At 40.9% G+C, this 23,096-nt stretch overlaps 1 protein-coding gene across 1 annotated transcript in view; it reads left to right on the top strand.

Moving 5' to 3' along the window:
- Nucleotides 1–23,096, top strand: part of PLCB1 (phospholipase C beta 1) — a 587,785-nt gene that overhangs the window by 385,190 nt on the left and 179,499 nt on the right. Inside the window, exons 6-7 of the mRNA XM_020809018.3 lie at nt 6,274–6,327; nt 7,181–7,256. Of these exons, the coding sequence (XP_020664677.3) occupies nt 6,274–6,327; nt 7,181–7,256 (130 nt within the window). The remainder of the gene's footprint in view (nt 1–6,273; nt 6,328–7,180; nt 7,257–23,096) is intronic.

Genomic DNA, 23,096 nt, shown 5'->3' on the forward strand with positions numbered 1-23,096 from the left:
GCAATGCAACTAGGGGTCTTAAAGTACATTTTTGCATGCAACAAGCAACACCAAAGTTACGTAGGGGTCATGGATAATACAAATTATTTTCAAATGCTAGTTTTAAATGGCGAAAAGCCCCATGCAGTACTGCAGTCAAGCCTCTGCTCATGATCTGAGTTTGATCCTGATAGGTTCAGGTAGTTGGTTCAAGACTGACTTATTCTTCCATCCTTCTGAGGAAAGTAAAATAAGTATGGTTCAAGTTGTTTGTATAATGATGTTGTAAACCGTCCAGAGGGTGCACTAGCACTATGGGGCAGTAGATAAGTAAAAACCACAGAGAAACATTTTAAGGCATTTTGGAAACTTTGTGAAAGGAATTTTTCAGGTTTTGTGCTGCTATCTTATAAATCCTAAGTGTCAAAGAAAGCACTTTTTAATTTTGCCTAGGGTTGAATGCCAATCCACATGTCCCTAGACTCATTTGAGGGGCAATGCATATCTGTGGTTTTTGTCCTTTGCATTTTTATAAATATTTCCAAGGTGCAATATCAGAATTGGATGCCAGAGAGTATTTCTTCTGGTGATAACACTAGTACAATACAACACATTACTTGCATGGGAGGAGCAATGGCTAGCAAGAAGTAATGAGTAACATGTTCTTTTTGAAATGTGACTTTGGAAACTGTGTTGAAAACAGTATCACTTCAGACTGCAGGTAAGGAACCAGTTTCCCAAACAAGAGCAACAACAATAATAGCAATTTCCTGAGTGATTGGTTGCCTGAGTAGGATTTTTTAAATGGATTGTTGTACCTTACTGCGTGGAATGTGTTTTCATGTTGCTTATGTTTTTTTGAGCGACGTGGTGGCGCTGCTGGTTAAACCGCAGAAGCCTCTGTGCTGTAAGGTCTGTAAATCTTCAGCTATAAGATTGAATCCACGCAACGGAGAGAGCTCCCGTCGCTTGTCCCAGCTCCTGCCAACCTAGCAGTTCGAAAGCATGCAAATGCAAGTAGATAAATAGGGACCACCTTGGTTGAAAGGTAACAGTGTCCCATGTCTAAGTCACTGTGGCAATCTTCCCTTTGTTGCCCCTGTTTATTTGGCCCTCACAAAGGAACATGCCCTTTCACCAGGTATTTTCCTAATACCAACTTATGTCATACACGTGTGCTGCCAATACTAAGGGTTGTAGGATGTAGGAATCAGAGGTTTAATTAAGTATTCTTTTATTGACAAGTAAATCTTAAAGGTAAATCAAGTATGAACTGTATCAGGTCTTAACATGGATTGGATTATGTATGCAATCACTTTTATTTCAAACTACTATGTACTTTTAATCAATACAGTATCTCTCTTATAGTACGTGTAACTTCATTCTTGCTTGTTCAATATCATTTATCTCAATTCCCTCTCCTAACACTCTCAACTCCTTCTCTTTTCTAAACACTAACTGCCATTCCACCTCTCCAACTGTCTCTCTCTAATTGTCCATCTAACTGTCTCTAACTCTGCCCCACCTGCCCTATCCTCCCCCTTGAGCTTCTGTGATGGACAGGCAGGAATGCCGTCACCTTTTGGCCATGTGTCCGTGGAAGATTGTCTTCGGACAAACACTGGCTCTATGGCTTGGAAACGGGGATGAGCATCACCCCCTAGAGTTGAACACGACTGGACAAAAATTGTCAAGGGGAACTTTTACCTTTACCTATTTTGTTTTGTTTTGTATTCATTGATCTTTTCAATTTTGTATATTCACTGCTACTAACAGTACTGTAGCACAGCAGCCAAAACTGTGCTTTCTCATGGCGTACTGCAGTACAGCAGTACGCCATGAGAAAGTCACTAGCCTGGTGTTTTTCCTGACATGCTAGTTTTTTAATGTTCAGTGATATTTTATTTTATTTTGAACGGTATAACATCCTGTTATTTGAATCCCAACCTGAAATTTAGGGTGTCACACCCAAACACTGACTGAAATCCTGTAGCTTAGTGTAATAAGTCACAGCTGCAATATACCCATTGAATTGGTGGGGATTTGGTGAGTGACTTCTCTAGGTGCAACATACTACACTGAGCAACAGGATTTCAGCCACAGATATGCTGTCCTGTGAGATGTAGGCTACTGAGATGCTTAAAAATGTGTATTAATACTTTGCCCTTCAGCCTGCCAGTGTCCAAAGGCTTACAACAATCAGATTTAACAATAAAGCTGTCAATTTAAAATAGAGCAGCAAGACCATTTTCTGCTTCAGGAACCAACATTATTGGGCCATCTTTTTAAATCTGAAAATCAGTGTATTTTATTTTTAATTTATTGGTAATGAATAGATTTTTGATAGAAAGCATGTGAATTCTTTATAAGGGATTGCACTAGCGTAGTATGCCAACTATTTTGTGAAGGTCTTCTAGGTAAAGGTAAAGGTTCCCCTTGACATTTAGTCCAGTTGTGTCCAACTCTAGGGTGCGGTGCTCATCCCCGTCTCCAAGCTGTAGAGCCAGCGTTTGTCTGTAGACAGTTTCCGTGGTCATGTGGCCAGCACGACGAGACACGGAACGCTGTTACCTTCCCACTGAGGTGGTACCTATTTATCTACTCACATTTTACATGCTTTCCAACGGCTAGGTTGGCAGGAACCGGGACAAGCGATGGAGCTCACTCTCCTAGTCCATTCATTCCCCAAGGACATACACCATTTTTACCTTGACCACCTTTGGGCAGCCTTAGTTGTACAAAGCCCCATTATCTTCCAAAGAAGAGGTCTGAAATACACTCTGGCCCTTCGAATGCCTTCCCAGGAAACATATATTTGCATTGATAAAGATGAAAAACAGCAATTTGAAAGCGGCCCAGAAGCAGATGAATAGCCAGTGTAATTGTTTTTTTTAAAGAAGGTGGAGAATGAAAAGAAAAAAAGAAAGAAAGAAAAAACAGCTTGAGCCCATTCACAATAATGCCTCTGCATTTTGTACCTCCTGTAACTTTCAATCCATCTTCCAGTGAACCAAGCACATTACAGCCATGTCAATCTGGAGATTGCCACAACCTGGTGGCCAGATCCCTAGGCAAGAACATTTTCATGTGAACAAGGTAGCTAGAGTCATACATATGTATTAGACCAAAGGAATCATCTCAGCCTTCATGCTAGGTGTGCAGGAAATATATCACTGGATCTTGGCACTTCTGCTTAAGGTTACAAACAACAAGTTTCAGACTTATCTCGTTTGTGTTTCCACTTTGATATTTGCGATTAGTTAAACAACATGAGACATGATTTATGCTTCCCCTTGTTAATGGCTTTGTGCCTTTGTGCCTTTGCACTCAGTGGAGAGAAACTGGTAAATCTATTCATGTGAAACTTATAGGTCTGAGATGTTGATTCAAAGTGCTTTGGAACAAAAAGTACAAAGGGTGTTGATGAAAATATCCTGGGATAATAATAGTAGATGCTCTCCCCCTTCCTTCTTAAGATTTTAAAATAGAAATACCTAAATATATCTAAGTTAGTTTATATAAACGATTGATGACCTAAGAATTGCTAAGAGGAAATTTAGGGGACTGAAATAATGTGTGTATGTGCTTCACCTTCACTCTTTCCACTGTTTATTCTGTCTGGGGCTAAAGGATTCTTGCCTGTCTACAGTTCTCATCAGTTCTGCCCAGAATGGTAAGGAACTGTGTAGCTGAGCAGCTAATGGCAAGGTCTATGGAGGGACCACAGCTATCTTTCCTGCCATCCTCCTAAACCACAACACAGACCTCCAAAAGTCTTAATAGATCCTTTCTAGAACATCTGCTGTGTTAGAATGGTGGACTAGCTGGCATTTAGGCTTATACTCCGATAGGAGAGGATAGGTGCATTTGTGATGCCAGTGTTTGCTAAGCTGCCAGAAGCATTGAATTGGTTAGTCATAGGATCCTCTGCCAGGAAAAATTCAAATTTAATAATTGCATGCTATTTCCATGATTCTCATATTTTACTTGGTTATTGCAGTGCTGTCTGTAACCAATTTGTGCATTATGAAGCACAATAAGGAGGCATTTCCTCTGTCCAGTTAGGAGAAAATATTGGACTTTATGTTCATTGGTGATTCTCCACTCATGTCCTAATCTTGCTTGTATCAATGGTTCATTGACTCCCTCCCTTACTACTCCTAAGCCAGCTTCTGGTTGGGTTTGGGAGTGCCATTGGAAAAACATTCACTCCTTTCTTACCCCAGGGTTCTTCCCAATATTTACAGCTTGGTGCATGCCATAAAACGTTGAAAAATAACTCTTATATCAATTAACCATAGAATAAGTATTCTAACATCCCACAGCCTGTGTCTAATCCTTTCTCTTCTTTCCTCTACTGTCTTGAAATGTACAGGGTTCCTTCATACAACATTGTATTTCATAAGCCAGAATCCCATTGGGGATTTACCCCAGCATAAGTGTAAATGTGTACATTGCGATGGCAAACTGCTGAGATATCAATGAACTGCCACTCACATTCCTTGTCATGTACCAGTCGTGTGACTCAGGGCACAACAAGAAATACAAGCAGCAACTTGTTAGTTAGCGGCAGTTGGCTGTCTCAGTTTACACAATTGCACTTATGACGGCATAACTCCCCGATAGAATTCTGGGCACTGTCTTATCTTAATTGTTTGGAACTTCCATTGAAGGTGAAATATCAGAGAACATTTTGATAATGGAGGGTGGTGGCTTGTGGTTTTCCAGATTTTTTTTTTTTTGAGTAAATATTCCATCTACCTTTTTCAGCATAGTCAGTGGAGAGAGATAAGGGGAGACCAGTACAATGGGGCAGCACAAATATCCCCTACATGGATAACAGATAGCCCATTGTCAGACAGAGGTTGCATATGAATGACTTAACAGTCACTGTAGTTGATCATGTAAAAACAATTATGACAAAGTATTCTTGAAGGCTTTCGTGACCGGGATCCGATGGTTGTTGTAGGTTTTTCAGGTTGTTTGGCTATGTTCCAAAGGTTTTTCTTCCTAACTGTGGTAACATGCTCTGTATGGAGGACTTGGAACAGCGTCTATTCAATGCTGTATGCGAAGCTGGAGTGTCCTCTCCAGGGCACGAAGCCTGGGTAAAATAATATGGAGGATAGGCTGTTACCCAAGCAGCAAATCCCCCCTCTCCCCATCACTGAAATACTCCAGTGGAAAGGCAAGAGCCAATACAACTGGTTCCAGTGATGGCGCAGGAGTTACCAGAATGATACGAACTGCCTCCGGGCCTCTGGCTCTGGATTTTGCCTCGAGGTTGACTCCTGAAGCCTTTTCCATCAGTGGATATAGCCACAAGGCAGTGGAGGCTTGAAGTCAGAGTTTTCTTTCTCACAACAATACACCCATAACAATAAGTACCCTGACCACCATAATCACCCAATCTCCTGAAAAGGACAAAAAGCTGATCCCACAGCTACAAATACTCAACTATCCCACACACTACACCACAGACAGAGTTCCTACTCCTGTCCTCTGAAAATACCAACCACAGAGACTGGCAAAACATTAGGAAGAAAAACTTCCAGAACATGGCCAAACAGCCCCAAAAAATCTGCAACAACTGTCCATTGTGACAAAGTTGACTGTAGTCCCAGCAGTTTATATTTGCTTCATTTTGAAGCTCTCTGTCTGTCCCATTAGCACTGCTTTTTTTAGATGTTCTGTCAACTGCATGAGAACCACTTGTCACTAACAACACCATGCCATGATAGTGGGAGCTGATTGTGTGAATCTTTCCAATTTGCCAGTTCGGTGGGAAAGACCCATATGTTTGTCCTCTGCTTTGCTAACATGGTTGCTGCTTGAGAGCTGTTTGCAGATATGGGGTTCCTATGCAGTACCACTGATATGGGCATCATGCCTCAACAGTTTTATAATTTATAAACAAGGTCTTCAGAATGTTCACATTCATACCCTGTTTCAAGTCATAGGTCTTTAATGTGCACAGTGTTTTGTCTGAAGAATGCTATAAAACAAATCTAGTTTGGCAAAATTCCATCTCCGATTTATCTCCACGGAAGATTGGAGATTACTTCAAAATCTGCACTTGGAGATGTCATTATAAGTAAAGATAACTGGCTTGAGGTTTCAAGACATTAAGCATTTTCTTGGAAATGTTAGAACTCACAGGATTATGATTTCTTTTTTCAAAAGTACAAAGCTCACAGTTATTCTATGGACAGCACTCTGGAAAACAAAACAGGTTTTGGCATTACGGTTTGCAGTAATTTCTGATAAGTACTTTTTTTTTCCCCTTTTGCCTAGGTACACAAAACTTAAATTGCAAGTAACTACAGATGGACGTATCCCTTTGAAAAAGTAAGCTATATTCCATTATAATGTGCTGGATTTCTGGGGTCAATTTGTGCTATTATTTTTCATGTTCTAGCATGATTTTATTGCTACATGTGGAGAAAAGGCACTCTGCAGTGTCATCACTCAAGCTGAGTTCTTCTTTCTGCAGTGATCAAGTGCCTGGGTTGTACAACTTCAGCCAGGGGCTTATATGACTAACTAATTTTTAGTAAAACAGCCTTATCCCCTTCAAGAAAACTAGAATGCTGGAAGGAAGGCTAAGGCAGAATCTTTCAGCCAGTTAAAGGATTTTATGTTAGTGAACATTCCATCATGAGTGCTCCCAACTGCAGCCTTGAGTAGTACAGCCCTGGAGCAATGGGATCTTCATGGTGAAGGATGGGGAGGAATTGGCTTTCTGAGAAAAGCCAACCCAAGTTGCACTTCTGGATTGCAATTATCTTTATTTTTCACTTTGGAAAATGTGACATGCATTTATTTACCCATGCATTTTTTTAAAAATGTGACGGGAAATTTTTTGAGAAGAAATGCATTAATTAGGAGAATTACTCACAGAACTGCACACCTTCAAATTATTTTCCAGTATGTGTGTCTTTTTATGCATTTCTCCAGTTGTGTATGTTTTTGTACATTTTCCCTACAATATAAATTTCTGTTACCACCTTTTTAATGTATGCATTTTGTGTATATCTCTCAGCAGTTTCTTTTCCTTTGCATTTCACAACAAAAGGAAAGGTGTTCTTGAAATAACCAACTGTCAGCCCATTTAAAATGGTAGAAATCAGTGAATAACCCCCAAGAATTGACCAGCTTCCAAGGCGGATTTTTATTCCTTCTGTTTCTTTCTCCTTTCTAGCATTTATCGCTTATTCTCTTCAGACAGAAAGCGTGTTGAGACTGCACTTGAAGCTTGCAATCTTCCATCTTCAAGGGTAAGCAGTGAGCCCTCACCCTTCATCTCCTGCCGAATCCTGATATGAATGTGGGCTTACACTCTGCTCAAAACCTAACCAGCCTATCAAGTTTTCAGCTCCCTTGTTTGTTTTTCAAATGCTCTTGGGCTTCTCTTTGGGTCTTTTGGCACATAATTGTAGTTCAGATATTCAGGTACATCTCAAGTTTGGCAGATACTGTATATCAATTAAGCCTGCTCACATATCTTTGCTAGGTGATGGCAGAAAAAGTGTTGCAGAAAAAGAGAAAACAGGATCAAATATCAACAAGGTAGCAGACATTCCACAAAAGTATATTCAGTATCATGTCATGTTCCTTCAAGACAGGAAATCCTCCTTTTATATACTCCCCAAAAGCAGCGGGGGGGGGGAGGGGAAGGAATCTTGTGATCTAGAAGAGAGCTAGCAGCCCAATCCTAAACGTGTTTATACTCTGTAGTCCATTGGTTTTCAGTGTGACTTCTTCTGATCTAAGTGCATGTTGGTTTGTAGCAAGAAAGAAATATTCAGCCTGAATGTGTTGTGAAGTTTGTGTTATGTTTTTAGAAATCTTTTTCTAATGGAAAGGAGTGGGAAAGGGGAAAACATAAAATAAAATTATCCTGGAAACGACATCCAATTCTAATTGCTATATGAAAAAGGAAATCTTGAGGACCAATCTCTAGGGTTCTGGAAGACTAATAGACAAGACCAAGAGGCTAAAGGTAATGGTAGGTTCTATTCCCACACTTTACAGCCTGCCCACAGTTGTCATTTAGGAGGCAAATGCATCAATGTTCAAATCATTAAGGCAAATCAAGAACTTAAAATGTTGTGTCAGTCACTATGACAAAGAAAGACTTCTGGTTTTTGTCTGTTTGAGTAGCTGTTCTGCAGGCAGATATAAATTAATGTAAAATGAGAAATATGTACATGTCTGTATGACAGTTCTCCCTTTAATTTTCTTCATAATTGCCATGTAAGATGGGGAAGAGAGAATTTGCTCCTTAGGCTCAGTCAGGGTAAAACATCCTCTATTTACTGCTGTACAAAACTAGTTACATAATGTTGAATTTTAAATTTTAAACATAACTAGAATTCTTTAATATATACAGAATTGCTGTTAAAATTACTTGCCCTAAAGCAGTATTCCATTTGTGTATCATGCAACTAGACATTTCCATAGTCTGTGCAAAACTAAAACAAACTTTCCATATCAGAATTAAAGCACACAAACACATATGTGTAAACAACTCCTCCAATATTTCTAGCTTGTTTCTTTCTGTGTTGATTGTGTTAAGAAGAACAGACAATAAGTTTGCAAACCAAAATAGTTTTCATTGTCTCTGGACTAATCAAAATACAGTACTGAAATTCAAAGTGTTAATTATTACATTCAAGCACAACCTTGTTTAATAATAGAATTATAGAATAATTGAGCTGGAAGGGGCCTATAAGGCCATCGAGTCCAATGCCCTGCTCAGTGCAGGAATAATCAATCTGTGACTGCAAGATTTAATTCAATTGACTTTTTTCTCTTGCCCCTTTTGGGTTCCCTTTTGACCTGGAGAAGTCTTCGGGAGCCTAGGAACTGAGGCTGTGTGTGTCTTTCATAGCCAGATATCACCTCTGGTTCATCAATGGTGATCCCAGTCCCATTGGCTGGACCAATGATTAAAGGTCCCACCCTCCATTCCTGATGCTCCTAAAGGCTTCCCCAAGTCAAAAGGAAGCCCTGCAGAAACTTAGAAGCTGGAGGAGTAGAATAGGAAGCTTTTAATAAAATGATTAATGCCTTGGATGAGTTTGTGCAGGGAATGCTTATCAGTTTTGTCGAAGACACAAAATTGGGTGGTAGAGCCAATACACTGGAAAACAAAAACAAATTGAAAAAGATTAGGATTGGTTCTCGATCATCCTAGAGTGCAGGATGTATAGTAATGGACTCAAATTTCAAGAAGCCACATTTCGGTTGAGTATCATTCAAAACCTCCTAACCGTCAGAGCAATACCAATCACCTGAGGAGGGTGGCGAGTGCTCTTCCAATTCCATTCCTATGATTCCATGAAATTGAATTAAATATTACCATTGCTGGCTGATGACACCATCCTATGTCTGTGGTGTAAAGTTACACTAATAGGATTTCAGCCTGGGTGTGATATCAAGCTGGGAAGAGTCGGGTGGGTTGAGAACACCTGAACAAGTGGGAGTCCAGCCCTTGTCAAACCTGTGAAGCCACTGGTTTATATCAACCAATGTAAGGTTGATTCCAAACAGATGCCTCCGTAATAGGGGAGGAATCCTTCACACAGCTATTCTGTCATTCTTGAAGGAGCAAGAATGTTGTAGCAAGGAGAAAAGACAGAAGCAGTAATTAGAAGCAGAAGGGAACATCATCTGACATGCGCCCATCTTGCTGGTCAAATTCTTCATAGCAATTTTTCAACAAATAGGAGTCTCTTCTGGAGACACTCTTAAGTAATTTGAGAGCAAAACCCCGGTTTTGATAACAGATTCGAAATTAATTAAGTCTGCGTTTGACTCTAACTTCATATTCTTCCACGAAAGTCATATTTATAAAGGAGCTACTCTTTGTGCAGTAGTTGTTATGTTATGGATTGCTCTCTGTAGTAACTTATAGACTGGTATAAGCAGCACATGCCAAGCAGAACCTATGCCTGCCAAACAGGAAGTAAGAGAAAGTAGAGCCTCCATTAACTGCTGTAAGAATTTTATAGCAATTTGGGGGCAAAATTAATAAACCACATAAAAAGGAATAAGTGTTTTTTAAAATGTGTATTTTCTCTCTGGGGACCATAAGAGTGATAAATAAGCAACACATAATTGACGATTAAACTGTGTTCTCACTTAAGAATCCTTTTCAACTGCTAATTGTCATCTAATAGTTTTCAAGAACACTGGAGGCGGAAAAAGAAAATTAGGACACTTCATCCTTTTTTTTTTCTTGAGAAAAGAACATGGTTCTTAAAAATTAAGCCAATAGCTCACAGGTTCATGACATCTCTCCTGATATTCAAATTGTAGGTTGCAATAAATAAGCAAAGAACAGTTATGTGGAAGGAACAGTTAAAACAAGGTAAAAGATGCAGTAGTTTGAACTTCTTTTTGCTGTGTTCATTCACAATATTTCTAGCTTGACCAGTTCAGTTGTTATATTCAAGATGGCTTATCATATTTATATTACTCTGAAAAATATATATTGCAGAATAAGTGCAATCTGATAGTAAAACATAAGGAAATACAATCACAAGTACTTTAAAAAGGTGGAAAATTTTATGGAACATGCTGGTCAATGCCTGGGGAAAGAACTATGTTGTCGCCTTGCATGTAAAGGCTACCAAAGGTGGTTCAAAGCTGAATGTATATGGAGAGGGCCTCAGTTTGACAAATGAGACATCACCAGTGAGAAGGCCGCAGACTTCTGGTAGCTGTAGAAGAGGTATTCATGTCAGACTGTGCAAGCATTACAGCAGGACTCCCATATCCACATGGGATCAGTCCGAAGCTCCCTGACAGATGCTGAAAACATGGATTATAGTGAACACTATTTTAATAGCAAACACTATACATAGCATGATCTCTGGCTTCTTCTATTGTCATGTGATCAGTTCAAAAAACTGAATTCTGTCTACTTCCGGAGCAAATCCTATATTATTTGCCAGTGTAGTTGCAACCCATCATTCTGTACACTGTACCACACTGGCTCTCAATATTTTTTATAGCTGGATAAATTCATATGGGAAGAGAACAACATCCTTTGGGGATTTTCAGAGCAAAACTGGCATTTTGGATTGCCTCCAGCAACAAACTGGTAGCCAGGAAAACTCTTTCTAAGATGGCCTTGCTCCTACTTTTTCCAGATAAAAGTGTCGTAGTTGTATTCTGAAGTTTTGAAAACACTCCATATTGCAGGCTCACATATAGCCCACACTGCATCTCTATAACCTGCCTACAGAACTAGGTGGGTCCCAATGATTTCCTGTTGGCTCTTGAGGGATTTTCTGATCAGTGTTCCAGAAATAGGGGATCTTCTGGAAAATCCCCTCCCCTCTATCAAGAAAGAAAAGGAAAAGGGAAAATTGACAAGATCCCTCCTCTGTATGTACTTCCGGTTTCCTTGGCAACTAAACAAAATAGGAGAATAGATAATGGCAGTGATTTCCTCTGTCACTACCTTGTGAGTTGCATAGCCTCAGCAGTATTCAGACAAAATAAACTTGTATCTGGCTGCAAAACACTTCTCAGCTTTTGATGAGGTCTCTTATACTTGCCTTGCCATTTTGGCTAAATGTCCTCTGAGAGGAGAAAAAACCCTCTGTTGTTAACCCACCACCACCTTCCTGTATGTTTGTACCGTGTTCCCCCCAAAATAAGACAGGGTCATATATTAATATTTGCTCCAAAAATGCATTAGGACTTATTTTCAGGGGATATTTTATATCTTTAATGTACAGCAATCTAAATTTATTCAAATACAGTCATGTCATCTTCTGGTTGCTGCAAAATGCTGCACAAGGGTGGAGGGTGGGATTTCATTTCACTGGGGCTTATTTTGGGGGTAGGGCTTATATTACGAGCATCCTGAAAAATCACACTAGGGCTTATTTTCAGGTTAGGTCTTATTTTCGGGGAAACAGGGTACTGAATATTTAGCTTGATCTCACTCAGTGCTGAAGTGCTGGTTTCTTTTCTCCTATAGCTCATGCTTCCCCACAGTATAATCCTGGACCTCCTTCTGAGTTACAGATGTCTCATTGAGGTCCAACTATATTGCATCATTAAGGACAAATATAACCAGTTAGCAAGAAATGTGGTATAAGGCACTGTTCTCACTCAAGATAGGTAGATGAGGAAGGTGAGGAAGATAAAATGGGGGTGGCTGCTGATACACCCCCCCTGCTGTGATGTCAGGCAAGCAAAACTGTCTCAGCCTCCCCTCATCCACTGCCTAAAGTGTGGGTCAGAATTCTTTTTGCTGTCCATGAACAGGATTACAAAGTCTGGGGACATTCTGGGCTCAGCTTTTGAAAGACTAGAGCTGAGTGTCAACAGCATACAGTATAGTGACATCTCAGCCCATGTCCTCACGCAACCTCTCCCTGTAGAATTGCATCTTAAATTGTGTGGAGGACCACAAAGAACCTGAAAAACCTTGTAAAGCTCAGCCACAAAGATGTCACAAAGCACAGTCATTGCCCCCCCCTTCTATAATTTCCACCTTCTAAATACCACTTTCTATCATTTCCCATCAGTTTAGACTGAAACTGTGTTTAGTCGTTTAGTTGTGTCCGACTCTTTGTGACCCCATGGACCAGAGCACGCCAGGCCCTCCTGTCTTCCACTGCCTCCCGGAGTTATGTCAAATTCATGTTGGTTGCTTCGCAGACACTGTCCAGCCATCTCATCCTCGGTCGTCCCCTTCTCCTCTTGCCGTCACACTTTCCTAACATCAAGGTTTTTTCCAAGGAGACTTTTCTTCTCATGAGATGGCCAAAGTACTGGAGCCTCAGCTTCAGGATCTGTCCTTCCAGTGAGCACTCAGGGTTGAGTTCCTTCAGAACGGATAGGTTTGTTCTCCTTGCAGTCCAGGGGATTCTCAAGAGCCTCCTCCAGCACCACAATTCAAAGGCATCAATTCTTTGGCGGTCAGCTTTCTTTATGGTCCAGCTCTCACTTCCATACAACACTACAGGAAAAACCATAGCTTTGACTATTCGGACTTTTGTTGGCAATGTGATGTCTCTGCTTTTTAAGATGCTGTCAAGATTTGTCATCGCTTTCCTCCCAAGAAGCAGGCATCTTTTAATTTCATGGCTGCTGCCTCCATCTGGAGTGATCATGGAGCCCAGGAAGATAAAATCTGACACTGCCTCCATATCTTCCCCTTCTATTTCCCAGGAGGTGATGGGACCAGTGGCCATGATCTTAGTTTTTTTGATGTTGAGTTTCAGACCGTTTTTTGCACTCTCCTCTTTCACTCTCATTACAAGGTTCTTTAATTCCTCCTCACCTTCTGCCATCAGAGTGGTATCATCTGCATATCTGAGGTTGTTGATATTTCTTCCGGCAATCTTAATTCCGGCTTGGGTTTCATCCAGTCCAGCCTTCCGCATGATGTATTCTGCATATAAGTTAAATAAGCAGGGGGACAATATACAGCCTTGTCGTACTCCTTTCCCAATTTTGAACCAATCAGTTGTTCCATGACCAGTTTTAACTGTTGCTTCCTGTCCCACATATAGGTTTCTCAGGAGACAGATAAGGTGGTCAGGCACTCCCATTTCTTTAAGAACTTGCCATAGTTTGCTGTGGTCCACACAGTCAAAGGCTTTTGCATAGTCAATGAAGCAGAAGTAGATATTTTTCTGGAACTCTCTGGCTTTCTCCATAATCCAGCGCAAGTTAGCAATTTGGTCTCTAGTTCCTCTGCCTCTTCGGAATCCAGCTTGTACTTCTGGGAGTTCTCGGTCCACATACTGCTGAAGCCTACCTTGGAGGATTTTGAGCATAACCTTGCTAGCGTGTGAAATGAGTGTAATTGTACGGTAGTTGGAGCATTCTTTGGCACTGCCCTTCTTTGGGATTGGGATGTAGACTGATCTTTTCCAGTCCTCTGGCCACTGTTGGGTTTTCCAAACTTGCTGGCATATTGAATGTAGCACCTTAACAGCATCATCTTTCAAGATTTTAAATAGTTCAACTGGAATGCCATCACCTCCACTGGCCTTGTTGTTAGACAAGCTTTCTAAGGCCCACTTGACTTCATTCTCCAGGATGTCTGGCTCAAGGTCAGCAACTACATTGTCTGGGTTGTCTGGGATATCCAAATCTTTCTGATATAATTCCTCTGTGTATTCTTGCCATCTCTTCTTGACGTCTTCTGTTTCTGTTAGATACCTCCCATTTTTGTCTTTTATCATGTTCATCTTTGCGCAAAATGTTCCTCTAATATCTCCAATTTTCCTGAACAGATCTCTGGTTTTTCCTTTTCTGTTATTTTCCTCTATTTCTTTGCATTGTTCATTTAAGAAGGCCCTCTTGTCTCTCCGTGCTCTTCTTTGGAAGTCTGCATTCAATTTTCTGTAACTTTCCCTATCTCCCTTGCATTTTGCTTCCCTTCTCCTCTCTGCTATTTCTAAGGCCTCATTGGACAGCCACTTTGCTTTCTTGCATTTCCTTTTCTTTGGAATGGTTTTCGTTGCTGCCTCCTGTACAATGTTACGAGCCTCTATCCAAAGTTCTTCAGGCACTCTGTCCACCAAATCTAGTTCCTTAAATCTGTTATTTACTTCCACTGTATATTTATAAGGGATTTGGTTTAGATTATACCTTAGTGGCCCAGTGGTTTTTCCTACTCTCTTCAGTCTAAGCTTGAATTTTGCTATGAGAAGCTGATGATCAGAGCCGCAGTCAGCTCCAGGTCTTGCTTTTGCTGACTGTATAGAGCTTCTCCATCTTTGGCTGCAGAGAATATAATCAATCTGATATCGATATTGCCCATCTGGTGATTTCCATGTATAGAGTCGCCTCTTGTGTTGTTGGAAAAAAGTGTGTGTGATGACCAGCTTATTCTCTTGATAAAACTCTATTAGCCTTTGTCCCGCTTCTTTCTGAACCCCAAGGCCAAACTTCCCTGTTATACCTTTTTTCTCCTGGCTCCCTACTTTAGCATTCCAGTCCCCTAGAATGAGAAGAACATCCTTCTTCAGTGTCAGTTCTAGAAGGTGTTGTAAATCTTCATAAAATTGTTCAATTTCAGTCTCCTCAGCAATGGTGGTTGGTGCATAAACTTGGATTACTGAAACTACCAGATGACTCGATCACCCATTCCTATTGTAGAAGAGTTTGGCAGAGTTAATGGGATCATGGTCTCCTGTTCTACTCGTAGAATCAGCCCAGCTCAGTCAAGATAATTCCACTATTGTAACTGGGCCAGAAGCCAAATCATAATGGGTCTGGGTATTGCAATAAATAATAATCATATGCTGCCAAGTCAATTTTGTACTTATTGGTGACCCTTTTCAGGGTTTTCCAGATGGACAATACTCATAAATCGTTTACCATTCCCTTCTTCTGGGAGCATTCTGGGACTGTGCAGCTTGCCCAAGGCCCCACAGGCTGGCTCTTCTCCCAGGAAGCACAACTCAATCAAACTCTCAACCCTTCTGGGTTCGCAGCCAGAGACCCAACCCACTGACATATCCAGCCAGCATTCCTGGATAATGTAAAGCAACCATAAATGCCTGGAGAGTAAGATTAACATCATTGAAGGGCTTTGCTACAGAGAAGGACTTTTATCAGAACAGCAGCAGTAATCACTCAGGTGCAAGGAAGTTTTTCTCAGGACTGGAATGGTCTCAGCGGTTGCCTCCTTTAAAGTGAATTGCATCACACACTTTCCCAGTGAGTGAGCCATCATTTCCCAGCACATCTAATTATTTGAGGTTGATGCTTTTCTATACTAGGCATTTGTAATACCACTCAATGGTTTGGGGTTTTTTATTTCCAGTAATCATTGCCTGGACAGCTGATTGTCATCATTTTATACTTTGTCCTTTTTTAAAAACTATATTTGAAAAAAAATTATTTGCCTCCCATCCACCCCAACTCCTTCTCAGCGGCGGGGTTGCCTAACACAAGCCAAAGAGTCAGGATCTTATTTCATGCCCTGTTAACTATCCCAGCTGCTCAATTCACTTCACAGATTACAAATACTCATAATACTGCATGCCAACCACACAACACACACTGAACTGTACAGTTACGGTGCACTTGGGAACTCTTATTCAGTATCCTTCCATGTCTGCAAAAAAGCACAGCCATTCGAAACCAGTGTCTTGAAACAGAAACTCAGTTTCTGTGCAGGGTCCTGAACTACTGATTAGAGTTTTGGCCCATGCTGATACAAATCATGAAGTCTCACAAAATGATCCAAAACAGATGTTCCTCAGGAACAAATTTCTCAGTACCTGTGAGCTGTTTGTGGCCTAAATGAACTGATCAATGAGGGATGGACAGCTTCTGGGGAATCATCTCGTTCCCCTGCAACCCACAGTGGCTCCATCATCCTTCCACTTTCCTAGACTTTGTACACAGCTATGAGGGGGTGCTGATAAGTATTGAGCCTTTCCCAGAAAAAATTGAGCTAGGAAACTGTAACTGCCACACTATTCTACATATTCCCCCAGGAAGTCAATGCACTTGCGACATCTGTCCTGCAGCTTCTTAAGTCCCTGCAAATAAAATTCTTCCGACTGCTGGTGTAACCACTCATTTGCAGCATTAGTTGCCTCCAGAACACTCCCAAATCATTGTCCCTTTAGGTGTTTTATGAGTTTGGGGAACAGGTAATAGTCAGAAGGAGCCAGGTCAGGAGAATACAGTGGATGGGGCATCACTTGAAAGCCTAAGGAGGTCAGTTTTGCCCTTGTTTCGCCTGCAGTGTGTGATGCGACGTTGTCATGCAATAGGATGGCACCTTTGGAGAGCTTTTCTCGACGTTTTCCCTTGATGTTTTGCCTCAACTTTGTCAATAAAGCACAGTAATATTTTCCATTGATGGTTGAACCCTGTTGGAGGTTCAACCATCTTATCCCAAAAAACTGTTGCCATTTGCTTCTGCTCCAACCTTTGCACTCAGAATTTCTTTGGCCTGGGGGAACCACTGTGCCTCCATTCCTTACCAGTGGTGTCGAACTGTGGCCCTCCAGATGTTCTTGGCCTTCAACTCCCAGAAATCCTGGCCAGCAGAGGTGGTGGTGAAGGCTTCTGGGAGTTGAAGTCCAAGAACGTCTGGAGGGCCACAGTTCGACACCACTGCCTTAGACTGTTCCTTTGTCTCAGGATCATAACAGTAGATCCACGTCTCATCACCAGTTACCAGTTTGCCCTGGAAATCTGACTCATTTCTTGCAAAATGTTCCAAAACAGCCACCAATGACTCCATACGTTTCCTCTTTTGTTCAGTTGTCAAAAGTTTGGGGCTCCACTTTGCTGCCAGCTTTCTCATTTCCAAGTCGTTGTGGATAATGGCACCAACTGTCTCATGTGATATTCTCAGATCTATAGCAATACTTTTGGCTGATATTCGGCGGTCCTCCCATGATCGTGTCATGGATGGCTTTGACATTTGCAGGCGCGGAGACAGAAACAGGCGTTCCACTGGGTTTCTCACTTTCAACACCGAAATGGCCAGTTTTAATACCTGTATTGCCAACCCAACGTTTAACTGTTGCATATGAAGGGCCACTGTCACCCATAGTTTGTGACATTTCATCATGGATCTGCTTTGCACCTTTCCCTTGGAGAAACAGGACCTTGATTATAGTCCTATGCTCTTCCACACTGAACTTTTCTGGAGGTGCTGCCATGTTCACTTTGGACCTGAACACGAAAGATAAGTTAAAATCATAGGTAGTTGATTTTTGCACCATTGAATCAGCCAATACACCCTGCAATTTAGAGCTTCCTAGCTCATTTTTTTCTGGGAAAGTTTAAGTACTTACCAGCACCCCGTTGTACCAATTATGGTTAGTGGGGAGATGACTTACTCTGAAGTCGATCTTCAACCACAAGCTGGAGATTGTTGAAGAAATCATGGGGTACTCTGCTGCAGAGCAGTTAAGCTCTGCAATTACTAATAGGATTCGGGCCCTGGTTTACAAGCAGATTAGAACTTGCAGGAGACCATGGAAATTGGTAGAGTTAAAGGTAAAACACTGCTTGGTGACACAGATCCCTGGACAATTTGGGGGACACATGACACCACAGCCCATGCATTGCCCATCCTTAGGTTACGCATATTATGTACTGTTAAAAATGTAAGCAATATCTTCATTATTTAAGGAAATGTATGTAGTGCATTATGTGCATAGTGTTGATGTGCAAACCATTTTCAGTCATTATCGGTATGAGCTTTTTTGAGGTGTACTTTCTTTGGGAGTACTTCAAATATAAATTTTTAGAAAGACATTTCAGTCAGTGATTTATGCAGTCCTCTTTCCCCCTTCTAGGCAATTTAAGTCAGTCCACACAAACAGTGGTTTTTTTTTTTTCTCCTTTTGGAGTCAGTTTCCAAATGAACTGATATAGTAGGAACCTATTTTTGGTAATGTGATTATGTATATAAGAGATCAAAGAGTCCAGTAGATTCCAGTGAAATGTTTACAAAGTGAAAGAGGCAGTGCAGGGATTGTCACACATTATAATTTTTAAGCAGAATCACTCTTTTTGACTCTACACCTACAATACATATATTTTGTAATTTCTTTTTTTTTTTTTAAAGATACATACCATAATTGTTATAGCATAACCCTATGGATGATTACTAAGAAGTATGTCACCCTAGGTTCAGCAGAACTATTTCTGCCAAAAAAAGGTGCCCTGCCAGCCTCTTTTTTTTTTAATTCGCAGACTAATGTGGAAAGAGCACAGAACAGATTAATGAATGGATATTGGCAAGTGTAACCAAGCCTGGACCATCTCTTAATCCACAGAAGTGCAGCTTTAGGTCATGTCCCTCTTGATTTTGAGAGCCATTTTTTTCTTAATTTAACAAAGCTCATGACACTTGGCTTAATTTTTGGTTCCATGGAGCAGTATTGCCTTTCTAGTGGCTTGTTGCTCCCCTTCGCTGTTTCTTGTTCTTCTCCATCCCAGCTAAGTGGATCCAAACAGAAGAACCTCTAATAGCAAATCAGAAGAGACAGGGAGCATGTTTGGATGGGATCCATATTGCTGCAGAAACAGAGTAGAACATATATACTTTTGAATAAACAAATGCAAAACTGAGGTGGACCAAGAATAGACTGATAAGAAAAATAAATAGATTGGTCCATCTGTCCTATGCCTAAATAAATTATCCAGGTTAAGCAGATGATACATTTGTTTTTTAAAGAATTTGTCTTTCTAGCCTGTCAGGCCAGTCAGTGTGAGATTACATAATATATGGTTAGTGGCGTTGGAGAGGATTACACTCAGAACTCTTGTGCCCATATAGTAATAAATCCTAAATTTAAACCTCAGCAGCCAGACAAGAGAAGGGTCAACGAATCACAGCGTGTATTAGTAGAAGAGGTAAAGATAAGGAGTAGGTGAAACTAATGTTTTAACTCCCTGTTTGTTTAGGCAGTTTAGAAAAAAAAATATGTAACATGAATGTAGGTGTTGATTTGCATTTACTATTAATATAGTAATGCAAATGAAACTAGTTTTATTTATGGCACAAACTAAAACTAAACAAGAAAATGAATAGATTTTAGTTTTAATTATCAGGCAAAAATAAAATAAAATAAAAATAAAAAATAAACAAGACAAAAATGTTATGGCTAGAAATCAGCATGAATTAAGTCATGCCTCTTTATACGAAGATCCCTGCATGGCACCAGAGGTGCCATGTGTTTCCTCCCACCACACCCTGGATGGCTGCCCCACTCACAAGCCTCCATGCACCACCCTAGTCATTCTCCTTCACTGGCTACCCAGTCTGAGAAGGACCCTGGACTTTCCTTCCCTGCCACCTCCAACAGCCGACCACTCAATGGCTGCCCATCCCACTGCCTCATCTGAGTGGTTGGCTGCTGGAGGGGGCAGGGAAGAGAAGCTCAGGTTCCTTCCCAGACTGGGCAGCCAGTGAAGGAGGACGACCCAGGTGACACATGGAGACATGTGAATGGGGCAGCTGTCCAGGGGGTTGGGGGCAGGGAATGTGTGCTAGGTGTGGTGCCGCACGGAGAACTTTGTACAAAGAGGTACCATTTACAGTAATTTTTGCCCATCTCTAGTTCTGGCATTTTAAAGATTAACTATTATATTTTAATATGAGCTTTCACGGACAAATCCACTTCGTCAGTTTTAATTAGCATCACTCCACTCCAGGAAGCTGGGGTTCAAGATGGTGTAGCAATTTAAGCGAAGGGAGGTAGGAGATGGGACATAGGGTGGACAGATTATATCAGAAAGAGAGAGGACACAAGAACAGGAATGATGGGTGTCTATCTCCAGGTGCTATTATATTACATCTCCTATGACCCCTCACCACTGGGTAAGCTGGTTAGGGCTAATGGAAGTACAGTCAGCATCTGGAGGGCAACAGTTTTTCATGCCTGGACTAGATATTTATAGGCAAGTGCAGGAGCAACAGCAGTAGTTAATGGTCAGGGTTGTCTGGCCTGTTGTCAGAGTCCCAGCATACCTGAGTTTTGCTCTTGGTGCTCCTCTCAAGCGCCTACGACTTCTCAGCCAAGATCTCACTTCCAGTTTCAATGAGAATGTTGCTGCTTGGTCTCATAGGAATGGCTTCTGCAAACTGTCCATTGGATCTGCCTATGTTCCAGTAGTCAGCCTGAGGAAATTAGCTATTGTGACTTTGAGTGGATGCTGGCGGCCTAAAGGAGATAACCTGGAGGAGAGAAAAACTAAGTACTTAGAGCTCATGCTGATGCTGTCCACCTGAGGAAGCAGGAGTGGCTGTTGTGATACTCATGCTGATGCTGCCTGTCTGAGGGAGAGAGATTGCCCATTATGACTTCATGGTGATGCTGCCAGCCTGAAAGAGGAAAGCTGCCCTTCCTGCCTTCCTGCTAATGCTGTTCACATTAAGGAGACCATAGTCTTGATACTGTGGAACAGTTTGAGTTTCTGAAGCTTATTTCTTACTTCCTTCTCTTTTGGGAACCAAATTCTGTTTCTTCTCAGGCTCTGTGGGAGTGGCTTTTAAGACATTGGGTGGCTGTAATTTAACATCTGCTGACTGTATCTCCTTATGCTACATGTGTAGAACTGAGACTTTTCAAAAATTATGAAGCCATGACTGGACATGTCCCCTGTTTCTTTTGTCTCCCCTCCCCAGAAAATACAGAATTTTTAGGGCAGAAAGTCTCACAGCTATTTTTTTAAAAGAGTGTTTTACAGATATGAAGTTACTTTCTTACTTTAGGATTTTAAAACAGCTATATGTAATTTGATCAGCCCGTAAAATTGTATTGTTTGGGTATGTTGCATTTAAACTATCGTTTACAGAGACAATTCCAAATTTACTAAGAGTTTGTCTACACAAGATCATGTGGAGTGTACTGGTATGGGCTAAATAGGGTTGTTTGGGGTTGCATGGTGATGTGGTATGCCATCTGGTGCAATTCTTGCATCTCAATGGCATGTGTATCTCGATCAACCCTATGTGGTCTGTCTCCTTCGTCTTTGTTTTTCCCATATCATGAAGTAGCTTAAGAAGGCAGCCACTGCATTATATTGGGAAATTAAACATTTCCTTTGCACTTCTATGGAGGAGCAGAGGAAATAAAATATGTGGGGATTTTTTTACACTGTATCAAGGCAGTGCTGATGGACTGCATCACTTATAAAAGATTTTTTAAAATGAAAAATTTCCTCCCAGAAGTGGAAGGGAACAAAGAGGGGGAATTTTCTTTTCTTTTCTTCTTTTGGTTGACTTTTTTTAAAGCTAGGTCAAGAACCTGCCCACAGCCAAATTTCACCACTGGGCAGTACTTGGAGGTGGCTTCAGCTGAGATCAGATTCTGACCTGATCTTGGCAACTGAGAGATAAACCTGAGGTGCACCCTATTGTAGCTTAAAAGACAGCAGAACTATTTCAAACACCAGAGGATCTGATCAAATATTTTCACAAATGGCAAAGGGGATCACTCCCTCTAGATACTGTTACTAGTCTGTGTCATAGAGATATAACATGTGAAAGCTAATCAAAATCAGCTTGTGATATTCCTCAGGTCCCTTACCTTGTCCAGACCAAGGTAATGGATGTGGACAGATTGACAAATACTATCCTTGCCACTGACTCTGAGAGAACGGGGAGAAATCCCTGTTTGTTAAAAGGCAAGAAGTAGACATTAGCTAGCAGGAAATAAAGGGTAGGGAGAGGAAGGGAGTTCACAGTCTAGTAACAGGAAAGGATCCCAAAATAGTATCAGACTCTCATTCATAAATGCTACGGTAATTGGAATTTACTGTTTTGCCAGTACAGTACAGCTAACTCCTGCAATGCAATGTGGGCTCTTGAGAACTGGAAGTTGGGTGGAGTTGAACAATGGCCAGTTTGGGTTCCTTCCAGTCCTGGGTTTACACTAGAAATTGAGGAGAATTTAATTTCCATTTCCCCTTTTCAGAAGAATATTCAAAAATTTTCATTCTCCTCATTACCTCACCCCACCCCCATATTTAGAATGGAATGAGAATCTTCCTTTGAAATGGCAAGCACTTGAGAGCACCTGCCTAAAATATTCTAGGACTATAAAATATTCAGAAGGTCCTCAAGAAAAACATGGAGAACCAGAAAACAATATGGCCTATGGTGAAGAAATTGGGAAAGTTATCATCAAAAGAGCAATATTTCAAAGGGATTCTTTGTCACCACTGCTGTTTAACATCTCACTAATGCCTATGTCAATAATTTTAAGTAAAACTGGATTGGCCTACCATATTTCAGAATAAGCGGGAAACATCAATCATCCATTATACATGGATGACCTAAAACTATATGCAAAAAGTTCCACAGAGATAGAATCACTGCTAAACACAGTGCAAGTATTTAGTAAAGATATTCAAATGAAACTTGGAATTGACAAATGTGCAGCTCTGTCTATAAACCGTGGTAAGCTCCAAAACATAGAAGGAGTAGAGTTAAAAAAATGTGATATTATAAAATCACTGTCAAGTGATGAACATTATAAATACCTTGAAATACTAGAAGCAGATAACATTGTGCACACAAAAATCAAAATTAAATGGTGGAAATACAATCAAGGCCAAAAACACACAGGCAGTCCCAGTAATTTGATACTCGG

This window comes from Pogona vitticeps, chromosome 1 (assembly GCF_051106095.1).
Source record: "Pogona vitticeps strain Pit_001003342236 chromosome 1, PviZW2.1, whole genome shotgun sequence".
Taxonomy (NCBI): Eukaryota; Metazoa; Chordata; class Lepidosauria; order Squamata; family Agamidae; genus Pogona; species Pogona vitticeps.